The sequence below is a fragment of the Gallus gallus genome, chromosome 4, assembly GCF_016699485.2.
Source record: "Gallus gallus isolate bGalGal1 chromosome 4, bGalGal1.mat.broiler.GRCg7b, whole genome shotgun sequence".
NCBI lineage: Eukaryota > Metazoa > Chordata > Aves > Galliformes > Phasianidae > Gallus > Gallus gallus.
The window spans coordinates 47,569,624-47,588,054 of NC_052535.1; the positions used below are offsets into that span (position 1 = coordinate 47,569,624).

The window sequence follows — 18,431 nt, forward strand, 5'->3', positions numbered from 1 at the left end:
TCAAATGATGCTCTATACCTTCTAAAGTTTTGCAAATGATATTGTGTATTTGCAAACATGCGGGGATGCTGTGAATATTGTACCTTCCCCTCCTAAATCTGCAATGAAGAATGTTGCAGAGGTTAACCAGCAGGCATGTAGGGAAAGTGCTTGACAGTTGTGCAATTTGGACATACAATTCAGTACAATTTTATAAGCTTCATGTTTCCCAGATGCTTATTTTTCTCTGTTCCTTCCCCCATATCTTCTAGTGTATAGTCACAGGGCAGGTGAGAAGCTTCACTTTTAGTTTGGTTACCATTTTCTTTTGAAACTGCTTTGGTACTGGGTTGAGTGGGAAAACTAACAAACAGCTGATAGCTGAAAATCCCCCTTTGACCTTTGGAAGAGAACAAAAGCCTCCATTTCATCCACATGTGAAGGGAATAAAACAGCAACACACCACTACTTGATTTAGCTGGCCTATATTGGGGTGTGCTCTTACGAAAGGCTAGATTAATCTGAGATTTTTTTTAACTCACTTAACACTTGAGTTATTTTGTAGTGCATCCCATAGTACTTCTAAAGAGTTTTTTGTCACTTTGAATTATAGCCCCAACAGGTGGCCGATGAGGCTGGGTCTGAGCTGGGGGCGGTTCTTCTTGGGGTGTGCATGTAGTGCTGCAGTGATATTTGAGAATCTAGAATGAATGGGAACTGTTAGTACAGGTTGGTGCTATTGCTGCTTCTAAGGTTTTTAAAGTGACTTCTCAAAGTGCTATGTAAGGTATAACAGAGGAGAAAAGGGCAGAATGCCTTTAGGTTTTCTTTCTCCTGTCTTTTTTTTCCTCTTTGGCCAAATACAAACACAAAGATGTTTACAGACAGTTTGGAGTGGCTAGGAAGCATAGAAGGTCCAGGGTTGAAAAGGACAACAATGATCATCTAGTTTCAACCCCCCAGTTACGTGCAGGCTCACCAACCACTAGACCAGGCTGTTCAGAGAAGAAGAAGCACAAGTACTCGTGGTTCCATTGAAATGCCATAGCTTCTGCTGTCCTGCTTCCAATGCTTTGTAGCATCACTGGTGCTTGTATGACCATTATCTCACAGGCTGTGCTGCTGTCACTGCAGAGTGACCATGGAGCCACATGCTGAGTTGAGGGAAGGGTTGAAAACGGGCTGAAAATGGAAAGAGATGAGCAGGGCAAAACTTTTTCTTTGTTGTAGCAATACAAAAAAAATAAAATTAAGAGGTGTTTTCCAATAACTCATGGCTAAATGTCTTGCAGCAATTTAGTTCAGCCATTTATAATGGGAACAGCAATGCAGGACATTCTTTCACTTGTTATTTATTTATTTATTTGTTTTATTATTTTTTACCCTTAAATTCTATTTAATGTATTCACTTTTGAAGAGATTGCATATTTTCATTCTGAAAATGATTTCTCATACAAATTGCTGTGCAAGTAGTAGATGCTGAAATGGGAGAATTGCATCTTTGGTTCCAATTTGGCCCATTGGCTTCAAAGAGTTTATTACTTCCAAGCTTTTGTTCTTGTGGTTCTAATCAATATTTGTTTGAAACATCATACTTATTTTTTACATAGTAAGCAACTTATGCTAAAGAAGGAGATAAGTGTAGGAATCTTTTCTACTAAGGAATATAAAGCAATCCTTGTATTGCTGAGTTGTACTTTCAAGTTAGTTTTACTATACACATTTTCAGGGGAGGAGAGAAAATTGTGGAGAAGCATAACTGGGCAAGAAAAGCAGGATGTTTCCGCCTGGCATTTGCTACTGAATGTCACTGAAAACACTTGTGCCCATACAATGTTCACACTATGGTGGTTGAGAAAATGCCAGGTGTCAGAGGAGAGCAAGCAGGCTTTGCATGGTGAGAAGGGGAGCATCCTGCTTGGTACAGGCACAAATGATCACGTTTGGTTGAAGGCAGTAATTAGGTGGACTTGTGACAGGTTTGGCTTGTGCCATTCTGAATTCTACTTTAACTTCATGCTGTTTGTTCACACAGGAGATGAACTGGTTTCCTTATCTTTTCCACCCTGTCCATGTGCCATCAGGAGGATGGGCTCAGAAAATGCTCCCTGTGCTGCTTCACATCAACTGCTGAAGCAGAGACTTTGCAGTAGATGCTGAGTTAGTGCATACATAATATCCTTTTAGGAAGGCATGCCTTCATAAATACCTCACTGCACATTTACACCACAAGGCTGCAGTTTCCTTTGGCTCTCTTCTATCTTGTCAGTACCACTTTGAGTTGGATTTTAAGAACTGCCAGCATGCAGATCAGGTTTGGGTGATGCTTGGCAGCAGCCCAAGCCGTGAGGCTATCAGGGGCAGCCCTATGGGCAGGAAGGTCACTGAGCAGAGGAACTTCCTTGTAAATTAATGCATGCTATGCCATCTTCATCGTTCAAATCCAAAGCCCTTAGGCCAAGTGTAACCCTTAACTTTCTCACTGTGATAGTATATCCCCTTTTTTGCATCAATAAATGTAACAGCACTCAAAAAGTTCACATCTGCGTGCTCTAGTTTCTCTCTTTGGCTGTACTTTTACCTGGAGGTAATCCAAAGATGAAGTGAATTTTATTTTGCAGGCCTCTTCCTGCGCATCTCATAAACGCTGCTGGAGAGGGTTGTGTGACCGTTAAGAAAAGGATTGCTCCACTCATTTCTTATCTCACTGTTCTGCAGGCATCCAGCTCACAAACGCAGTATGATTATTTGATCACATGAATGAAGTACAAAACCAGCCAGAGCTGTGTAGCACTATGTGTTTGGTTTGTGTAGCAGTATCCCACGTTATTAAACAACTTCAGCACTTCTCTGTGCACATTGTGGGTTCATTAGGCTCCACATCATGCACGAATCTGAAGAGTTTGAAGAAGTCTCTGCAGGAGCAGACTTAAGGGCAAGGCTGTGCCCACCACTGATGCGTGAATTGTTTTCCTTCTTGAGTCTCAGCCCATGAGAACACAGAAAAAAACCAATAATCCTATCGTGTGGGGGAATACAGGCAGACAGATAAAAAGTATTTGAAAGGCTACCGTGTAAATATTTATTGACAATTATCCTTTCTCTGGGATGGGTGTCATAAATCATTTGCGACTTCTTGAATTTATACCCAAAAAGTTTTTACTTCACTGCAGTGTTATCTCTTTCTGACAGGTTTAGTTTATCCAGAACTTGAATCAGCTTAAACAAATAAAAATTAGAAAACAAACCCCACTCCTTCACTCCCTGACTGAGCTTTTCCCTTCAGGGCAGTGTACTTGATTGCTTCCTCCATTTTTGTGTATACCTTTTCAATTTTTGTAGCACAAAAAGCTTTTCCCCTTTATAATGGTGATGCTGTAGAAAAGACACGCATGCAAACCGGAAGGGTACTTTGCTGTGTACTGGTAGCTTTCTAAAATTCAAATAGGAAACTTGATCAGTATTTCAAAAATATAATTTAAAATATTTGTGAGCCCTTTGGAAACCAGGCTTTAAATGTTATTAGTGGCTACCATTCTAGCTTGAGCCACGATTTAATTTCTTGCTTCTCTGTAAAGAAGCCATTTGCCTTCCTCTTGCCCTTGGGCTTTTTAATCACCACAGTTAGAGCCGAGAAAACGCTTCAGACCCTAAATGCTATATTTGAGTGAACAAACTGCAGGGGTAGACTGGTGAGGAGGGAAGAGTGAGAGAACAAAATCTTGGCAGAGCAGCAGATAGACTTATCAGAAAAAAATGCAGCTTCCTTATAGACTTCTGTCCTGAACAATGTGAGGTTTGATTTTGTTGGTCAGCAAAGAGAGAAGGCCAGACAAAGGCCACTTTGTCATGCCTGAATTTCAGAAATATATCCACATCACAATGGCATGCAGCACAGTTTTTCATACAGTTTTTTGGCTCAAACTGGGTTTTGGGTAGGAACAAAAGTTGGCAAAAACAGCTTCTTTGCTCAGAGAAGAATAACTTCTGTTGATCAGAGATTTTTTGGAGAGATTTTTAATTAGACCAGTGCTGTGAAGGCTGCAGAGTCAAGGGAGTTCATAACAGATATGCAAAGTACTTTACAGTTCCTCATATTTTATCATCATTTCAAAGTCAGCAGGGAGCTAAGTCTCAAACTGATGCTATGGCTTAACTCTGTATAGTTGTTGTTTTATTCCTGCCAAGCTTGAGTCACTGTGGCCACCTAGCCCCTTCATGAAAGATTAAAATGATGGGGAGCTGGAATCATTTCTGCAATTATATGAGTGAATGTTTCTATTCAAGCATGGATTCAAATTTCCCTGTGCTTCCCTGTAAGAGTGTGAGATGGATAGACCATTATTTTTAATTCCACAATGAATAGCTGTGGAGCTTGAGTAGACATAAGTGGCTGAGTCCCTGGCAGTCACCACAGGTGGGAGCTACATGGTAAGGGGGACTTTAGTCTCTGCCTGGGTTCAAAGCCTGGTCCAGACTTGATGCTAAGAGCGTTATCAAGTACTGAAATGCACTGCCCAGGGAAGTGATAGATTCACCATCCCTGGAGGTATTTAAGATATGCGTGGACATGACTTCTGGGGATGTGGTTTAGTGAGGGGACTTGGTAGGTCACCTTGGTAGTTGGAATTGATGACCTGCACTTTCCATGCTTTCTTGCAGATATGGCCTAGACCAAACAGTGAACTTACACCTGCAGTCTGTTGATTTGTCATCACACTGGCCGATATGCTCTTTCAGGAGCTAGCTTCTACTACTAGGCCCTGTACCTGAGGGTTTGGTGTGGAAATGAGGTGTCTGCAATAGACACCTTATTTCTGTGCAAGAGATCAGCACAGAGCCTAGGCACTGATTAAATCCATTTCAGCAATGGAATTTGTCATCTTCTGATGTATAAATACCCAAATGTTTCCAAGGGAGTCACAGGCTGTTTTAGAACTCCTGTGTATGTAGATTTTAGCGCGAAGCATATGGACTTGCTTTTTCCAGTCACCTTTCAAGCCTGTGGACTCCCAGGGCCCATGGGCATTGTGTTCAAGACTTCTGTCTTAATCCCTGTTTTGAGAGAGGAAGTGGAGCATTAGCGATGCACAAACTGACTCTGCATGGAGACAAGTTTTAATTCCTGTTGTACATAAAAAACATCTGAGGGGCCAGGGGGTAGATATGTTTGCCTTTGCAGCTGTTGGTAGCAGAGAAATGCAGCAAGACTTGATTGAAAACACCTATCTTAGTGTTTTACTAACTGCATTTTTTTTTCCTTTCTTGTTTCTAGGTCGCAGATTCTGGATACTGGCTGTGGGATTTTTTTTTATTATTATTTTTATTATTTTTGATTGGCTTTTTCTCCCTTCTTGGATGTGAGTTGAAGGCCAACAGTTGAAGTTTTGAAAACCAGTGCAGAAGGACACTCACCTTGTTTTGTTTGAACCCTTGTTTGCTGGGATACTTTCAAGCCCTCCTTCACAGTCATGTGGTCATCACAGCTGCTGTTCTTCACAATGCTCTTAACACCGTTAGCCCATGGTGAGTGAGGGATGGAGGAATGTGACTGTGGGAAGGGAAGGAGAATGGAAAATAGCCAAGATGTTGCCTCTTCTTCTACCTAATGTTTGTTTTTTTTTTCCAGGATCTTTATTTCTCTCCCCACTTCCCAGGTCTTTGAATTCTTATGCTAGTGTGTGACTAATTAAGTCGTGAAACAAAGAACTTTGGTCACATAAATATTTCTCTTACAAAGTTTAGTTACCATGTTAAGGCTGACTTTCATCCTAATGCCCAAGCCTACTCTGTTGGCTGTATATCACTGCGATTGTTTCTCCTGGCCTCTATGTGAAAATTACTTCTCCTTTTGTGAATGCTATTCAGTAGAAGTTTGTGTATCCCCTTTCAGCCACAGCTCCATAGAACATAGGATCTTAGTCACTGTCATGATATATCATGATTTCAAGCATCACAGTGCATGTTTCCATGCACTCCTATACCCAATGTGACCCTGAGTCTAGAGGAACCCAAACCAGTATATTTGTCTTTAGCTTGGCACGCTGTGTAACCCACCTGGCAACGTGAGGTCATCAGCTTGTAGCACCATGCTGATGCAAGTAGGCAGTACGTGAGAGTTGAGCTAATGTTATCAGACATCACTGCTGTGCTGTGGGGATGTATTAGCTTCAGCTTCAGAGTCTGTGCACAGCATACCATTGCCTACAGTGTCCATTATGTTTTCTTAAGTGGAAAAATTTGGTCTTTTTATTAGCCATGAAAATTGAAATCTGACACATTTAATTCTTAGGGATAAGGCTTCAAGAGGTAAATTGCTAGATTTCTGAAGTGTAGAAGGGTTCAGGAGCTCTCCTGTTCTCAGTAATGGTTGCTAAATCGTGAGAGCTGAGCTTTGAAAGATTTGACTGCTCCCTGATGCCCCAATGGAATGTGAGCTCTGAGAATCCCATTTTAATTGCTGGTCTGTGGGAACGTGTTTGTAAATGAGATGACTCCCTTCATGTAGCTTGTGCGCCCCAGCTTTGAAAATACTGCAGTCTTTTTATGCTTAGCATCCAGTGTGTGTGTGTGTGTGTGTTAAGACTCAAGTGAAATTTTACAGCAAAGAAAGTTCAAAAAAAAAAAAAAAAAGAAGAAAGAAAGAAAAAGATTGCATGTATGATTGTATCTATTTCTGGAGCATGGCCTGTCTGCTCGTATCACTTAAAACACCTTTGTGCACAAAGGTTATCTCTACTATCGTTCCTTAAGCAAAACTCACTAACTTGAAAATTAGAATGAATAATTAAACTGAGGAAACCAATTGGGGTGGAATGGAAAGAGCTATTAGGAAAAGGTGCTCTGCATTCTTCTCGAGGAAAGTTAACCGGTGAATGTTTTGTGAATCTTCATAATTAAACAATACGAACAGTTTAACAGTTGGCAATTTGAATATGCCTCTGGCAGTTCTGTTTTTAATTCATGGTGCCACTGCAGCTGGAAAATCCTGCATGATAGTCTCAATAAATGAAAATGTCACAAGTATCTTAAGAGTCATATGGTGCTACAGGCGAGCAAACACTACAGATGTAGAAATTAGGTGCCTGAAAAAATTTTGGCAGCAGTACCCTTTATGCTTTTCTACAAAGTAGGTGCCTGGGGTGGCTGCTGTGTGTTTTCTTTAACAGTCAGTGGTAAATCTGACCCTTATATGTTATCTCATCCCTGTAAATCACTAGTAAGTGTGCAGTAGAGGCTTCCAGCAATTTTTGAGCAGTGGAGAGTGAAGACCTTTGCTCTCAGAATTGAATCCATCTCTCCTTCTTTTATTGACTAAGATGTGGTTACCATCTCTAAACTTTTTCCTGCTGCTTTTCTTGGAGGAGGTGAGTAGAATATCTGATTGTTCAGGTATGGTACATTCCTGATTCTAAACAAAGGGAGAAAACTGCAATATAGCTGTGTCACGTGGGAAGAGTACGTTTGGTATCAGCTTCACTGAACAGTCAAACCTATTCAATCTCCTGTGAGGAATGAGGAACGTTCATGTTACAGTGAGAGTGGCACTAGACGTTGGAAAACATAGGCCGGCAGCACTTCCAAGGCTTTGAAATTGGACACAGAGTATCTGATGGTTTTAAGGTACTCTTGCTTGCTGCCTCTCCACCTGTAAGTGCTCACAGAAGGCTGCCTGAAGTGGATGGCAAGGCAGTATCAGTGCAGAAGTTGCTCCTGCTGTAGCCTTAAGACAGTATGCATGGGTTTAAACACATGCCACAACTTACCTTGCGTATAAAGATTGCTTAATTTTAAATAATTTTAATTGCTTAATTTTTCCCTTCTAATAATCCACTCTCACTATACATAGAAAGTTTTTGTATCTTATTTAACAGGACTCTAATAGGAACTCTAACAGTTCTTGTCCTGAAGCGATTACCAGAGTAGATACAAACTGCTTTTATAGTTCATGGCTCACTACATCTCTTTCTCTGTTTGAGTTTCCCAGTGCAGCCTGTTCATCTGTAAAGGCAGTTATGTGCTGAATCTCTTAGGCTGATGATCCCATACATCTGTTGATTTAGAGTTTTGTTTTGTTTGGGGAGTTTGTGTGTGTGTCTTTTTTAGCCAACAGTTTTCTGGGAGTATACTGTGACTTGGGTTACAGTGAGAAGTGTGGAATTGATTACTATTTGACTTAAGTGATCTGGAGGATGAAAAGTAGTTTTTCAGCATACTGTCCAGCTTCACTGTTGACTTGTTCTGCAGAGATAATGAAAGAGAAACAAGACTTGAATTTATGCAGTTTCTTGATGATGATGTTAATCTACTGTATCTGAAAAGCATGGGTGCTGTGATGTGCGCAGATTACTCTGAATCATAGTTCATAAACAGCTGAGTCTATGTGTACTTATGATCAGTAGAAGAGTAGTGCATGCTTCCTTTACTGTTGCTGCCCGTTTTGATTGAAAATAGCTTTTGGTAGATGAGCCAGTGCAAAGGCCCCAGGAATCCGTCTTTTAAGCTCCAACAAAGCCTGTCAACTCATCTGTTGGATAAAACTAAACCTGTTATTAAAAAAAAATAATAAAATAGATAATTAGCTAAGATAAAAACAACAAAGTCAGGGAATAAAAATAAAGATCAGCCTACTGACACCAGAAGCAACAACAAAACCAACCAACAAACAGAAAATGCTCTACAATATGCTGAACTTTTGCACCCCTTATTTCCCTTCTGCCCAATTGAAGGCTTTTTCTAAAGCATCCAAAAGCCTGGGCTCCCACAGAATTTCTGCTTGGCTTGCATCCCCCTCACGCGCACCTGAGCACACTCATCCTCTTTGCTTGCAATGTGTAGATTTCCCCACAGGCATTTTCTGGAATGAGCAGCTGTTCTCATCTTCTTTAGCCTTCCTCTCCTTGACCCCAAACAGAGCAGGTTTCTCTTTAACCCACAAGTGTGAGTTGTCAAAGTTCACCAAAATGAGATAGACGTGACAGGCAGCAGCTCAGCTTGAGAGCTTGGGGAGACGTACACCTGCTCTGCCACATTGCTTTCGTGCTCGTGTGACAGAGAGCTGGGATTCAGAACATCCAGGCTGCTGGACAAAATAAAAGGTACCATAGTGATCACTCTGAGGTGAAATGTTTTGTTTTCCAGCAAGTAACTTATTTTAGGATTTAGAAGAGTACTGAAGGCCTGCTGTGTCCGAAGGTCTTTTCCCATTGGATTGTTTTATTTTTTTAGTTAGTTTTAGGGATTGTGTGCAGTTTCATGATGAACAGGTGCAAGATACTGTATGTTAGGATCAAAGGATGACTTTTGGGGTCACTCTAATGCTTTAGCAGTCTAATCTGAAATAGAACTACCACTTACTACTCCAATTGAAGGAATAACTCAAATTACCTGGTTTCTCTTGAGGGTCCTTACAAATGCAGTAAAATCAATGGGCACGACTATCTGCCCACTTCCTCTGCTGCTAAGCTCTTTCCCTGCCGATGCTTTATGAGAGAGAGCCATCAGCCTCCAGTTTCCTGCATAGGCAAAACCCAGTGTCAGCGGTGGGGATTTCAACTTTTTTGTTTTAACGCTGTTTGTTAGCAAGTTACATGCTTTTCTCTCCAAAGAGAATTAGTTATAAATCTCTTTCTCCGTATAAAACTTGGCTTTGGGGGGAAGGAATAGAACCATACACTTGCCCAAAGCTAAACGAGACTGAAATGAGAAAAGCTGGGTGATAATCTAATTAAAACCAAGTATGTTTTTGCGCAACAATCAATAGATCTCTGACACTTGTGTGGTTCTGCTGTTACAGCCTGAATAGCCACTGCAGCAGTCTTCTGATTGTGAAACAAGATGAAGATGTAGCTGAGGTTTTTTAGGTAATTTTGGAGATGAAGTTAAATTCAAGCTAAAGTATTTTCAGTTTGGACAAAGTGTGATAAGTCTCGGAGCCTGGTATTGTTAGGAACCCTCAGGCCTACTACTAACACTTGACAACACCCAACTGGCTTGCCTATAGCTGCTGCTGGCCCAACTCTGAACTTCCAAAAAACAAGTTACCTCTGAGACTTTATTTATGCAGAGTTGTAGCATAGCTATGAAATGACCTTCCTGCATCTAGGGTTGATGCCATCTTATCTCTCCGTAGGAGAATTAGTTCACATGGCACTGAAATAATTTGTTTGCAAAGTAAAAAACAAATTTTTGAATCTGCTGAAGCCATTGTAGCTGAAAAGAAGAGGGTCTTATCTGCTCTCCTTTTGTGACCTTCGGTGTTCCTGCAGCACCATCCCAATATTTCTAGGAGATGCCCATGGTGAGGGATGGCTGTGTCTTTGCAAGGAAATGGCTCTGGAAGGTCAAACTGATCTCTCTAGGCACTAGCAGGTTGAGATGCCGAGCTGGTTTCTGTGGGAACAGTGGAAATATTTATTACTGAGCAGCACTTGTAGTTGCCTGGTGACAATGATTCTGTTAAAACAAGCAGCATTATCTTTCTTGGGGGAATATATGATGCTAGCAAGCTGGTCCTTGGTGACAGAGTGCTGTTTAATGTGAGCTGAACATTTGCTTCACTACTATTTTAATACGGTGAAAATACTGTCACTACTTAAAATACATACTGTGTTTCTTTTATACTTGTACAAGTGTTATGTTAGCTAGTGAATGGTGGGTAATTGCCTTTTACTACAATACTCTCTATTTAGTCAAAATGAAATACAAGAGACATGTTTTATTAGTTGTGAAATAGCCAAGCTGACTTCCAAGCTTCTGCCTAACTTCATTGTTTTAAAAGATTAATCATCCTTGAAATATTTATAATATTTGCTATTCCTGGCAATTTGTATTACCTGCAGTAGTGCCACCCTTTTCTTAGTGGAACAAGTGATCGGGGAAGGCTTTTCCTGATGAAAGGAGGTGGCTTTTCTGTGCGTGTACTGGCACGCTTTCATTAGCAGCAGTGTACTAAAATCAGGACTTAAGTTCTCCATCTGATGACTAACCAATCTATAAGCTGATAGAGGCTGAAATTCAACCTTGCAAAGACTCTGTACACCACTTAATTCCCACTTAAGCCATTGAGCAGTGCAGAAGTCTGTGTGCAGACCCATTTCACCCATGTCTAAATTTCACACTGAATAAGGAAAGAGATTTTAAGGGGATTTTCTGATAATGTTTTTTTTTTCTCTCCATTTTTTTCTTCAATATTTGACAGATGTGACTGCTTGTAGCATCTTCCTGCCTCAGGGAAGGAAACAAGATCTTTTCCTGCTCTCAGCTGCCGTTTGCAGCGTTTGATACACACACACACCAAATCAATCTGGCTGCATGAAGCTGGAGCCACAAGATTGGAATTGTAGAAGATGGCTGGTGCTAGGACCCAACATAATGCCTACAAGTTACCCTTTCCCATAACCTTCTGAATATGCATGGCATGGAGCAGTACACGTGTGTTTTTTGTGGGCAGCAGTAGGAAATGCTTTTGCTCCTGCAGCCTTACAAAGTGGGGATTGGTATTGTCCTGCAGACCTGTCACCTCTGGTGCTTTAACCATTTCCTTGGTTATGCCTTCTGATTGCTAATGATCAACTCTGTGCCCTCTGATTTTTGTCGTGTTAATTAAGCCATAAGATGTGACAGCATGTGAAATACAGCGCAGTAATTCACGCCCAGCACATTCAGGCACTAAGATGAAGGCCAAATGGCATCTGTGCAGCTAAGTGTGAATTATTGTACCATAATTTAATTCCCATTATATTTTACTGGGATTATAAAAGCTGTTTTTGTTAGTGAGATTCTTTAAGAAAAGTTAACTTCTAAAACACAGTATTGAAAAGTTCAGCACAGTTCTTGTCACCAAGCAGGATGAGGAGCTTTGGAGATGTGGGAAGGTATTTTGTGGAATTCTGGCACCTGTAAGTGTTTAGGTATATTTATGCAGTTATTAGGCCTAGATAATAAATGGGTGTTGTGCTGAAGACGTCTGCTGTCTAAAAACTGACCTAATGCTGACAATTCATTTCATATTAGCTGTCAAGCAGTTGCTATGCAGGATGTATACGTTTATTCGTTTCTGACCTGGTCTTGGTTTGATCTGGAAACCTGAGCTCACAACCGGTCTCTTAAGTCATTTAATCTCTTTCCAGTTTGGGCTATGCTAATGTGCATGTCAGAAGCTTCTGTTCCTGCTGGCACACTTGGTTTTGATCCCAGCAAGCACTGAGTGAACAGAGGATGGGCTGTCTGTGGGACGGTGGAGTGGTGGAGAAAGAGAAGTAGGAATGGGCAGCTTCTCTTTCCTCATAGCATACTCAGAATGAATAGTGGAGGTGATTACTGACCCTTTCCTTGATGGCTTCCACCTATTGCATTTTTATCTAAATAGGAATATGGAAATCTATCTGGCTAATTGCTAGTTCTAGCTAATACTTAACTACTACTAAACTTCCTGATAAAGCTTTTCGGTGGCAAGGATGACAGGAAGCTAACAGGAGATGGAGAGAGCTTGTTGTTCTGGGCTGTGTGAGGGGTTTTGATGGATGAGGCTGTGCCAAAAGGATCTTATCCTCGGTGCTTGGAGAAGTGCAGGACGTGATTACAGTTTCACAGCCATTGTAGCTGTGCAGTGCTGGGGCAGAGCCACTCTTTCCAACAGTGCTAAAACTTGCCTTGGCTAGGATTTGAAAGTACAGAAGCTTACAGCTGTGCCACATCTTTTCTGGATGTGAATGCTACCACAATTGGGATGTCACTCATGTTTCTTTCTCTAATAACTACAGCTAAGCTTAAACCGTTAGAGCTGGAGAGGGGGAAAAATATTACTTGTCAGAGTGATGTGCCCTTAGTTCTCTCATCCATATAAGCTGGGCATGGTGAAGTACTTGAAGCTGAAATGAGAAAAGAGTGAGAATGGGGAATAAATTATGGGCACCTTCATTCTCACACTTCCTTAGTTGCTGCTAACCTGCTCCCACGAGATCTGGGCAAATCTGCTGTTTTCCTCTTCTAGAAAGAACACCTTTGGCCCAGCACGAATAGCAAGCAGAAGTTCTTTATTGCAACTGAAACTGCTGATTCCCTAGAAGAAATCTTTAACATCCATTTTATCAGCTCTGCAGTCATGTGAAGTGAATTCTAGAGCCATCTGATGCTTATTACCCTAGGGCGCACTCACTGGTGTTCAGTTGGTTTCTTTAGTAATCACAATTTTTTGAATTGGTTATGTTGGTTGGTAATGTGGTTTCATGTGAATTTGGAAGAGATTTCCTGCTGCTCAATGAGCAACTCATCTGGGAGAGACACTCTGGGAAGAAATGAAAAGCGTGTCAGAGTTCAGAAGCTTTTCCCCACTTGGAATTTCCCCAGTTTCCAGGAAACTGTTGGTGCTGGCAGAACCATCTCTTTTCTTTATGGATCTACTCCAAGCTGGGGGATGCTCAGTGGGTTTTCAGCCAGCACCACACAGCTGTTGTAGTCTGCCTATCATGAAGTGCGTAGGACTGGATTGGGGAACTTGTAGTCATAGTGAAATATCAAATGCAGACCTTAAACTCAAGGGTTTGTAGTCAAAGCAATGTCGGGTTTTTTTTGGTTTTTTTTTTTTTTTTTTTCTTGTGCTTTGCCATGTTGTGCTGCATTCTGAAGTGGCTAAATGTTGGGTGCCTTGTTATAGATCTTGAGCTGTGAGTTTCAGATTTTAAGATTGATGCTAAAATGATGCTAAAAATCCTCTCAGGTCAGTCTGTGCATTAGAGAGGTTTGGCAGGATAAAAAGTATGGGGTAGGTGTATGTAATTTGAGTACTGTCACTCCCTCACATGCCCTAATCTGTAGAAATTGGAGTGCCTGAAGGACTGCAGAAGCACTGTCAAATTGTCCCTTGTTCTGAAATCTCCAGAACATGAAGCTGTAAACAAATGGCATATTAATGTAGAGGTTTTAAGGCTTGATTCAAATCCCATGCAAGTTGTCAAGGACACACTTTACTCAACTGGTGAAAACACGGCTCTTCTTTGTGAGACAGATCTGTGGCCAAGTCTTACTTCTTGCTTCAAACTGTATCTTCTGTGCATATATGATTTGCAGCATGCGTTAGGGACGAATGCCTGCTTGGAATAGCTGTAGGGAAATCCAGGTCATAGAACTTACTTTTTTGTACTGTGTGTGTATTTGTGCTGCTATTATTTTTTTTTTCATATTATGTATACAAATAAACCTATAAAGAGGTGATCCATCTACACTTGGATTAAAGCAAAGCACTCTTAACACACCTTCATTTTTTTTTACGTGACTTGAAATCCAGTCCTTCGCTAACACTGAAGTTTGTAATCTTATAGGCATGTGCACTTAAAAATCTTACTATTAGTCCTCAGAATTCCCCCAGAGTAACATCTAAGAAATCTAATAATCTTCAGTTGTTTTGCTTAATTTGATCGGGAAAAATAAATAAATAAATGGGCCTGTTGATCAGAAGCCAAATACATAATGACTTTGTATTGTCAGCAGACACCTGCGAGTCTGCAAGCCCTGCTGATGAGAGTGCTTGGAAGCCATGCATTACAGTATCAGACAACCATCAAAAAATAATGTTCTTGCCTAACTTCTGCCTCTGAAAGCAGCAGTCGCTATGAGGATCTGGAAGCATGTCTGTACTTTCCAATTGCTCCAGCCCTTGTGTCAGAGAAAGCTTGAATTCACAGGAGTCTCAGATTAAAGGGGAGGAGAGGAGTAAGATAGAGGCGGTGAGGAGCAAAATGGATGAACTCATTTGTTGCTTGGAGTCCTTGGGGATCAGAATCAAAAATGGAGGCAGGGATCTCATTTAGAAGAAACCCGAATGATTTAGGCTGTCTTGCTATATGCCGTGATTTGTAACAGTGCCAAAAGCTTCCTAGCAGGCTTCTGGAGGCAGGGCTAGTCTTTTCTGATGCCTGGCTGGATGTGGATTGATGTTCTGTGCTCTGTCCGCCCTAGTAGTGCTGGGTGTCCCCGTTCACATATATAACATCTGAGCTCTTCCTGCCCATCTTTCAGTATGGTGTTTAATTGTGGTCTTTCTTGTCTAACCAGCCAGCAGATCTCACAAAGCACACTAACTTAATTATTTGGGGTCTGTACCAATTAGCCTTGCTTCTTGAGGCTGTGCAGACTTTCAGCCCTGGAACATCTGGTGACAGCCTTGTTTCTTGGGGCCCTATCCCTTGTAGAAATACAGATTCCTTTTTTTGGGATGGTAAATATGTGACAGATGTGAAATTCTCCAGCTTTTGGGGAAGTGCGGACATGGTGAATTTCATTATTCCTCATTGTCCAGTTGGCAAAATGCAATCAAGAATAACTTTTGAGGAGAGCTGGTATATCCAATAGCACTCTGGAACACTACCGTATTAAAAGCTTAAAGAGGAACAAGCTTAGGGCACAAGAAAGTTGATACAAGGAGATGGGATCAGTCTAGCTAGCACTCATAAAAATGCACTACATTAAAAAGCGTAAACTTTGAAGCTGGTGAGAGCAGTGAGGCACAGACCTCTGTGAAAGCAAGACTTGTAGCTAGGTTAGATGCCAAGCCCGTTTTAGTACACTTCACCACAGCTTGTGATTTTGATGGCTTGCACTGGGATATGGCAATCTGAAAATCTCACCAAGGTGGTAACTGCAGAGCTGTCAAATGTTCCTTAGTTTTTCTAAATATATTCACTGGTGGTTATACAGTAATAACGCTTAATCCAGCACTACATATGAGGCAAAACGCACAAAGACAAATAGGAGCCAGATAGATCGCTGGGGAAGGTTGTTAATGCTATCTAGAGCCATGCAGAAATGTTACAGCAAATGTATTCTTTCTGGGGAAGCATGGGGGAATATTTGTTTAGGAAGCTGAATAGGTGGCTTTGATAGCATACAGAATCTATTTAGATGCAGAGTTCGCTGTGATGTCTCTGGTGAGTCACAGATCCAACAGCTTCCTGTGGGTGTTTCCTTCTTCTGGTCGGGGTCCTTGTTTGAAACGTGTTTCCGAGGTGACTGCCTTCCCTCTGCAGGTCCAGAGAGGAGGCGTGGAGTGGGATGCAGCCAATATGTGGAGTGGATTGATTTGAAGATATTATAGCAGTTACTCTCTATGTGAGACCTCAAAATTAAGTATGAGGTGTTGTGCAAATCAAACGTTTTGCTAAAATCTTAAACACGATCTCCACATTTATGGCTAATCTTTTGGACTTGATCCTTTCAATAAGCTGTGGACACGAAGGTTGTGTATGCAGGCACTGCACATTCCTCCATTCCTGAGCCGAGATTTTGATCAAGTTCTGCTTTTAGTAGAGGAGATGATAGAGTTCAAAGGATCGCTTAGGACAAAAACATGTGAAGAAAGTGAATCAACTATGAATGCTATGTACTTCACGCCAGTAAAATGGTTCTTTTGTGTAGTTAGAGGGAGTGAAGATCTTTTCTCATTATAAAGATCCTTAGACAACTTATAGAAATTATAATCAACTTTCCTTTTCTCTCCCTCACTTTCTTTCCCTTTCCTGCTTCTGAGACAAGGAGCGAGGAACCACCCCTTTAAAATACTAAACCCAGAAGATCATTTGGTCTGCTGGGAACTGTGACCGTTCCTCAGAGACTGTCTCCAGGGTAACTTTGTTTGTGAGGTCCCAGGGGGATGCTGCCCTTCAGGCTTTGTTCTGAGAAACAAAGCTTTTGCCTTTTTGCCCTCAAATACATTGCATTATAATGCTTTGGATATATTTGAGTACTCACTTGAACCCTGTAGAATGCACGAGACTGTCATGCCAAAGCAGGACAGGATTGAATAGGTGTCAACGGGATGTCTAGCAAATGTGACTGCTTATCTATTAAAATAGACATTCAGTGAAGCGAGCTATTGGCTTGAATGCAGAAGTATCTGGTTTAAATGCTCACTCTTTGTTTCAAGAACTCTGCTCTTCAGAATGTTCTCTCTCTTCATGTTGTTCCTTGCTGAGTATTAATTGATGACCAGTTAACTAATTGACTCCCTTTCAAATTCAGAGCTGCAGTAAATAATTTATTACACCAGTAGCCCTGGCTGAAATTATTGGCATAGCATAAGCAATCTGTTCCTTTAGCAAGAAGAAAGGGAAGTAAGAAAGCGTTGGTTTTTATTCTTGCAACTTTAATACAGGTCATACATCAGTACTGGGAAGCTCTTTCTTTCACATAACTGTGTCCAGTGCAAAAAGACCTGAAATGTCAGAAAACTTTTTTGTCCCTGTATTTCTGGGAGGACACCTGGTGATGTTTCTGTGGGGGCCTTAAGGGGAGGTGCAATTTCAACAAGCTTTGTCATTCTGAAAACATCCTGTTTCTTGGGTGGAGGAATTAATAGAGCTTGCTTGCTTTCTTTGAATTCTTTCCTTTGCTGGATAACCTGGGAGTATCCGTCTGCACTGTTTGCTCACGTCCACAAAACTTGCAGAAATCCAATTACGTATGCCCTCTATCCTTTTTGCCAGATTGGATTTCGAATGGACAGCAGGCTAAAAATGATTAGGGGCGCACTGACCGACAGATGCAATCTGCAGCTCACATTAGCTTCAGCATCCTTGTAGAATGAGCCAAAACAAGTTTAAAAAACAACAACAAAAACCCTCATTTTGAGGGCTGAACCCTCATTTCTTCAGTTGATCACTGCCTGCTGCTTCCTTGTGTGGACAGCATCTGTTGGCCCCACACCTTCATCCTCTCTGCATTACAAGTCTGAGGAACCCTGTAGGGGTTACAGTCCTCTGTAACTCTGAATGTCAAAAGTAAGCCTGGAGGGCAACACGGGCTGTCAGTGTAGCTGTGCAGTCTCATTCAAGCAGTACAGACACTGTACGCAGTCACATGCTTTGCATGAAAATTACAGTCTTGGTTGTACAGAGTGAGCTGCTGCTTGTATATAATCTGTCAGCAGCACTCATGGCCAAGCAGAATGAGGATGCTGTGGAAGCCTCTTTGTAAAGGTGGGGGTCTACAGGAGGCAAATGCTGCGGCACTGGTGAAATTATATGACCGTGCTGTTGAAATGAAATCCTATAGGATGCTATTACAGATAGGGCTTCATTTTCCCAAAGCTTCTGGACTTGACACCAGTTTCCTTAATTTGACACCTCTTTGTTCAAACAGAATATCAAAATGGCACTTAAATTACATTCTGAGTGAAGAGCTTAATAATAACCATGCAGTGTAATGTGCTTAAATTAAAGCTCAGTGTTGTTTCAGTCTGGGGTTTCAGATTTAACTTTCAAATGCTTTTCATCTCTGTATTGCAAATTTGACAGATGCCTTTTATTGGTAGTAGGTTGTAAAGACTATTTTCATTTACCTGACCTAAAGGACACGGAGTTTATTTGCGTTTGGGCGGACGTTTGTGGCAGAGCAAATTAGCAATAAACGGATACTTTATTTCTTGTGTTTTGCAAAAATTAATTCCTCCCAGGCTT

The 18,431-nt window shown here is 41.3% G+C and overlaps 1 protein-coding gene across 29 annotated transcripts in view; it reads left to right on the forward strand.

Annotated features, from left to right (window-relative positions):
- The window catches only part of ADGRL3 (adhesion G protein-coupled receptor L3), a 493,084-nt gene that overhangs the window by 172,182 nt on the left and 302,471 nt on the right, over positions 1–18,431 (forward strand). For all 29 annotated transcript variants that reach the window (XM_015276460.4, XM_015276462.4, XM_025149811.3 and 26 more), the window contains one exon: positions 5,255–5,505. In XM_015276460.4, the coding sequence (XP_015131946.2) occupies positions 5,451–5,505 (55 nt within the window). In that variant the 5' untranslated portion in view covers positions 5,255–5,450. The remainder of the gene's footprint in view (positions 1–5,254; positions 5,506–18,431) is intronic.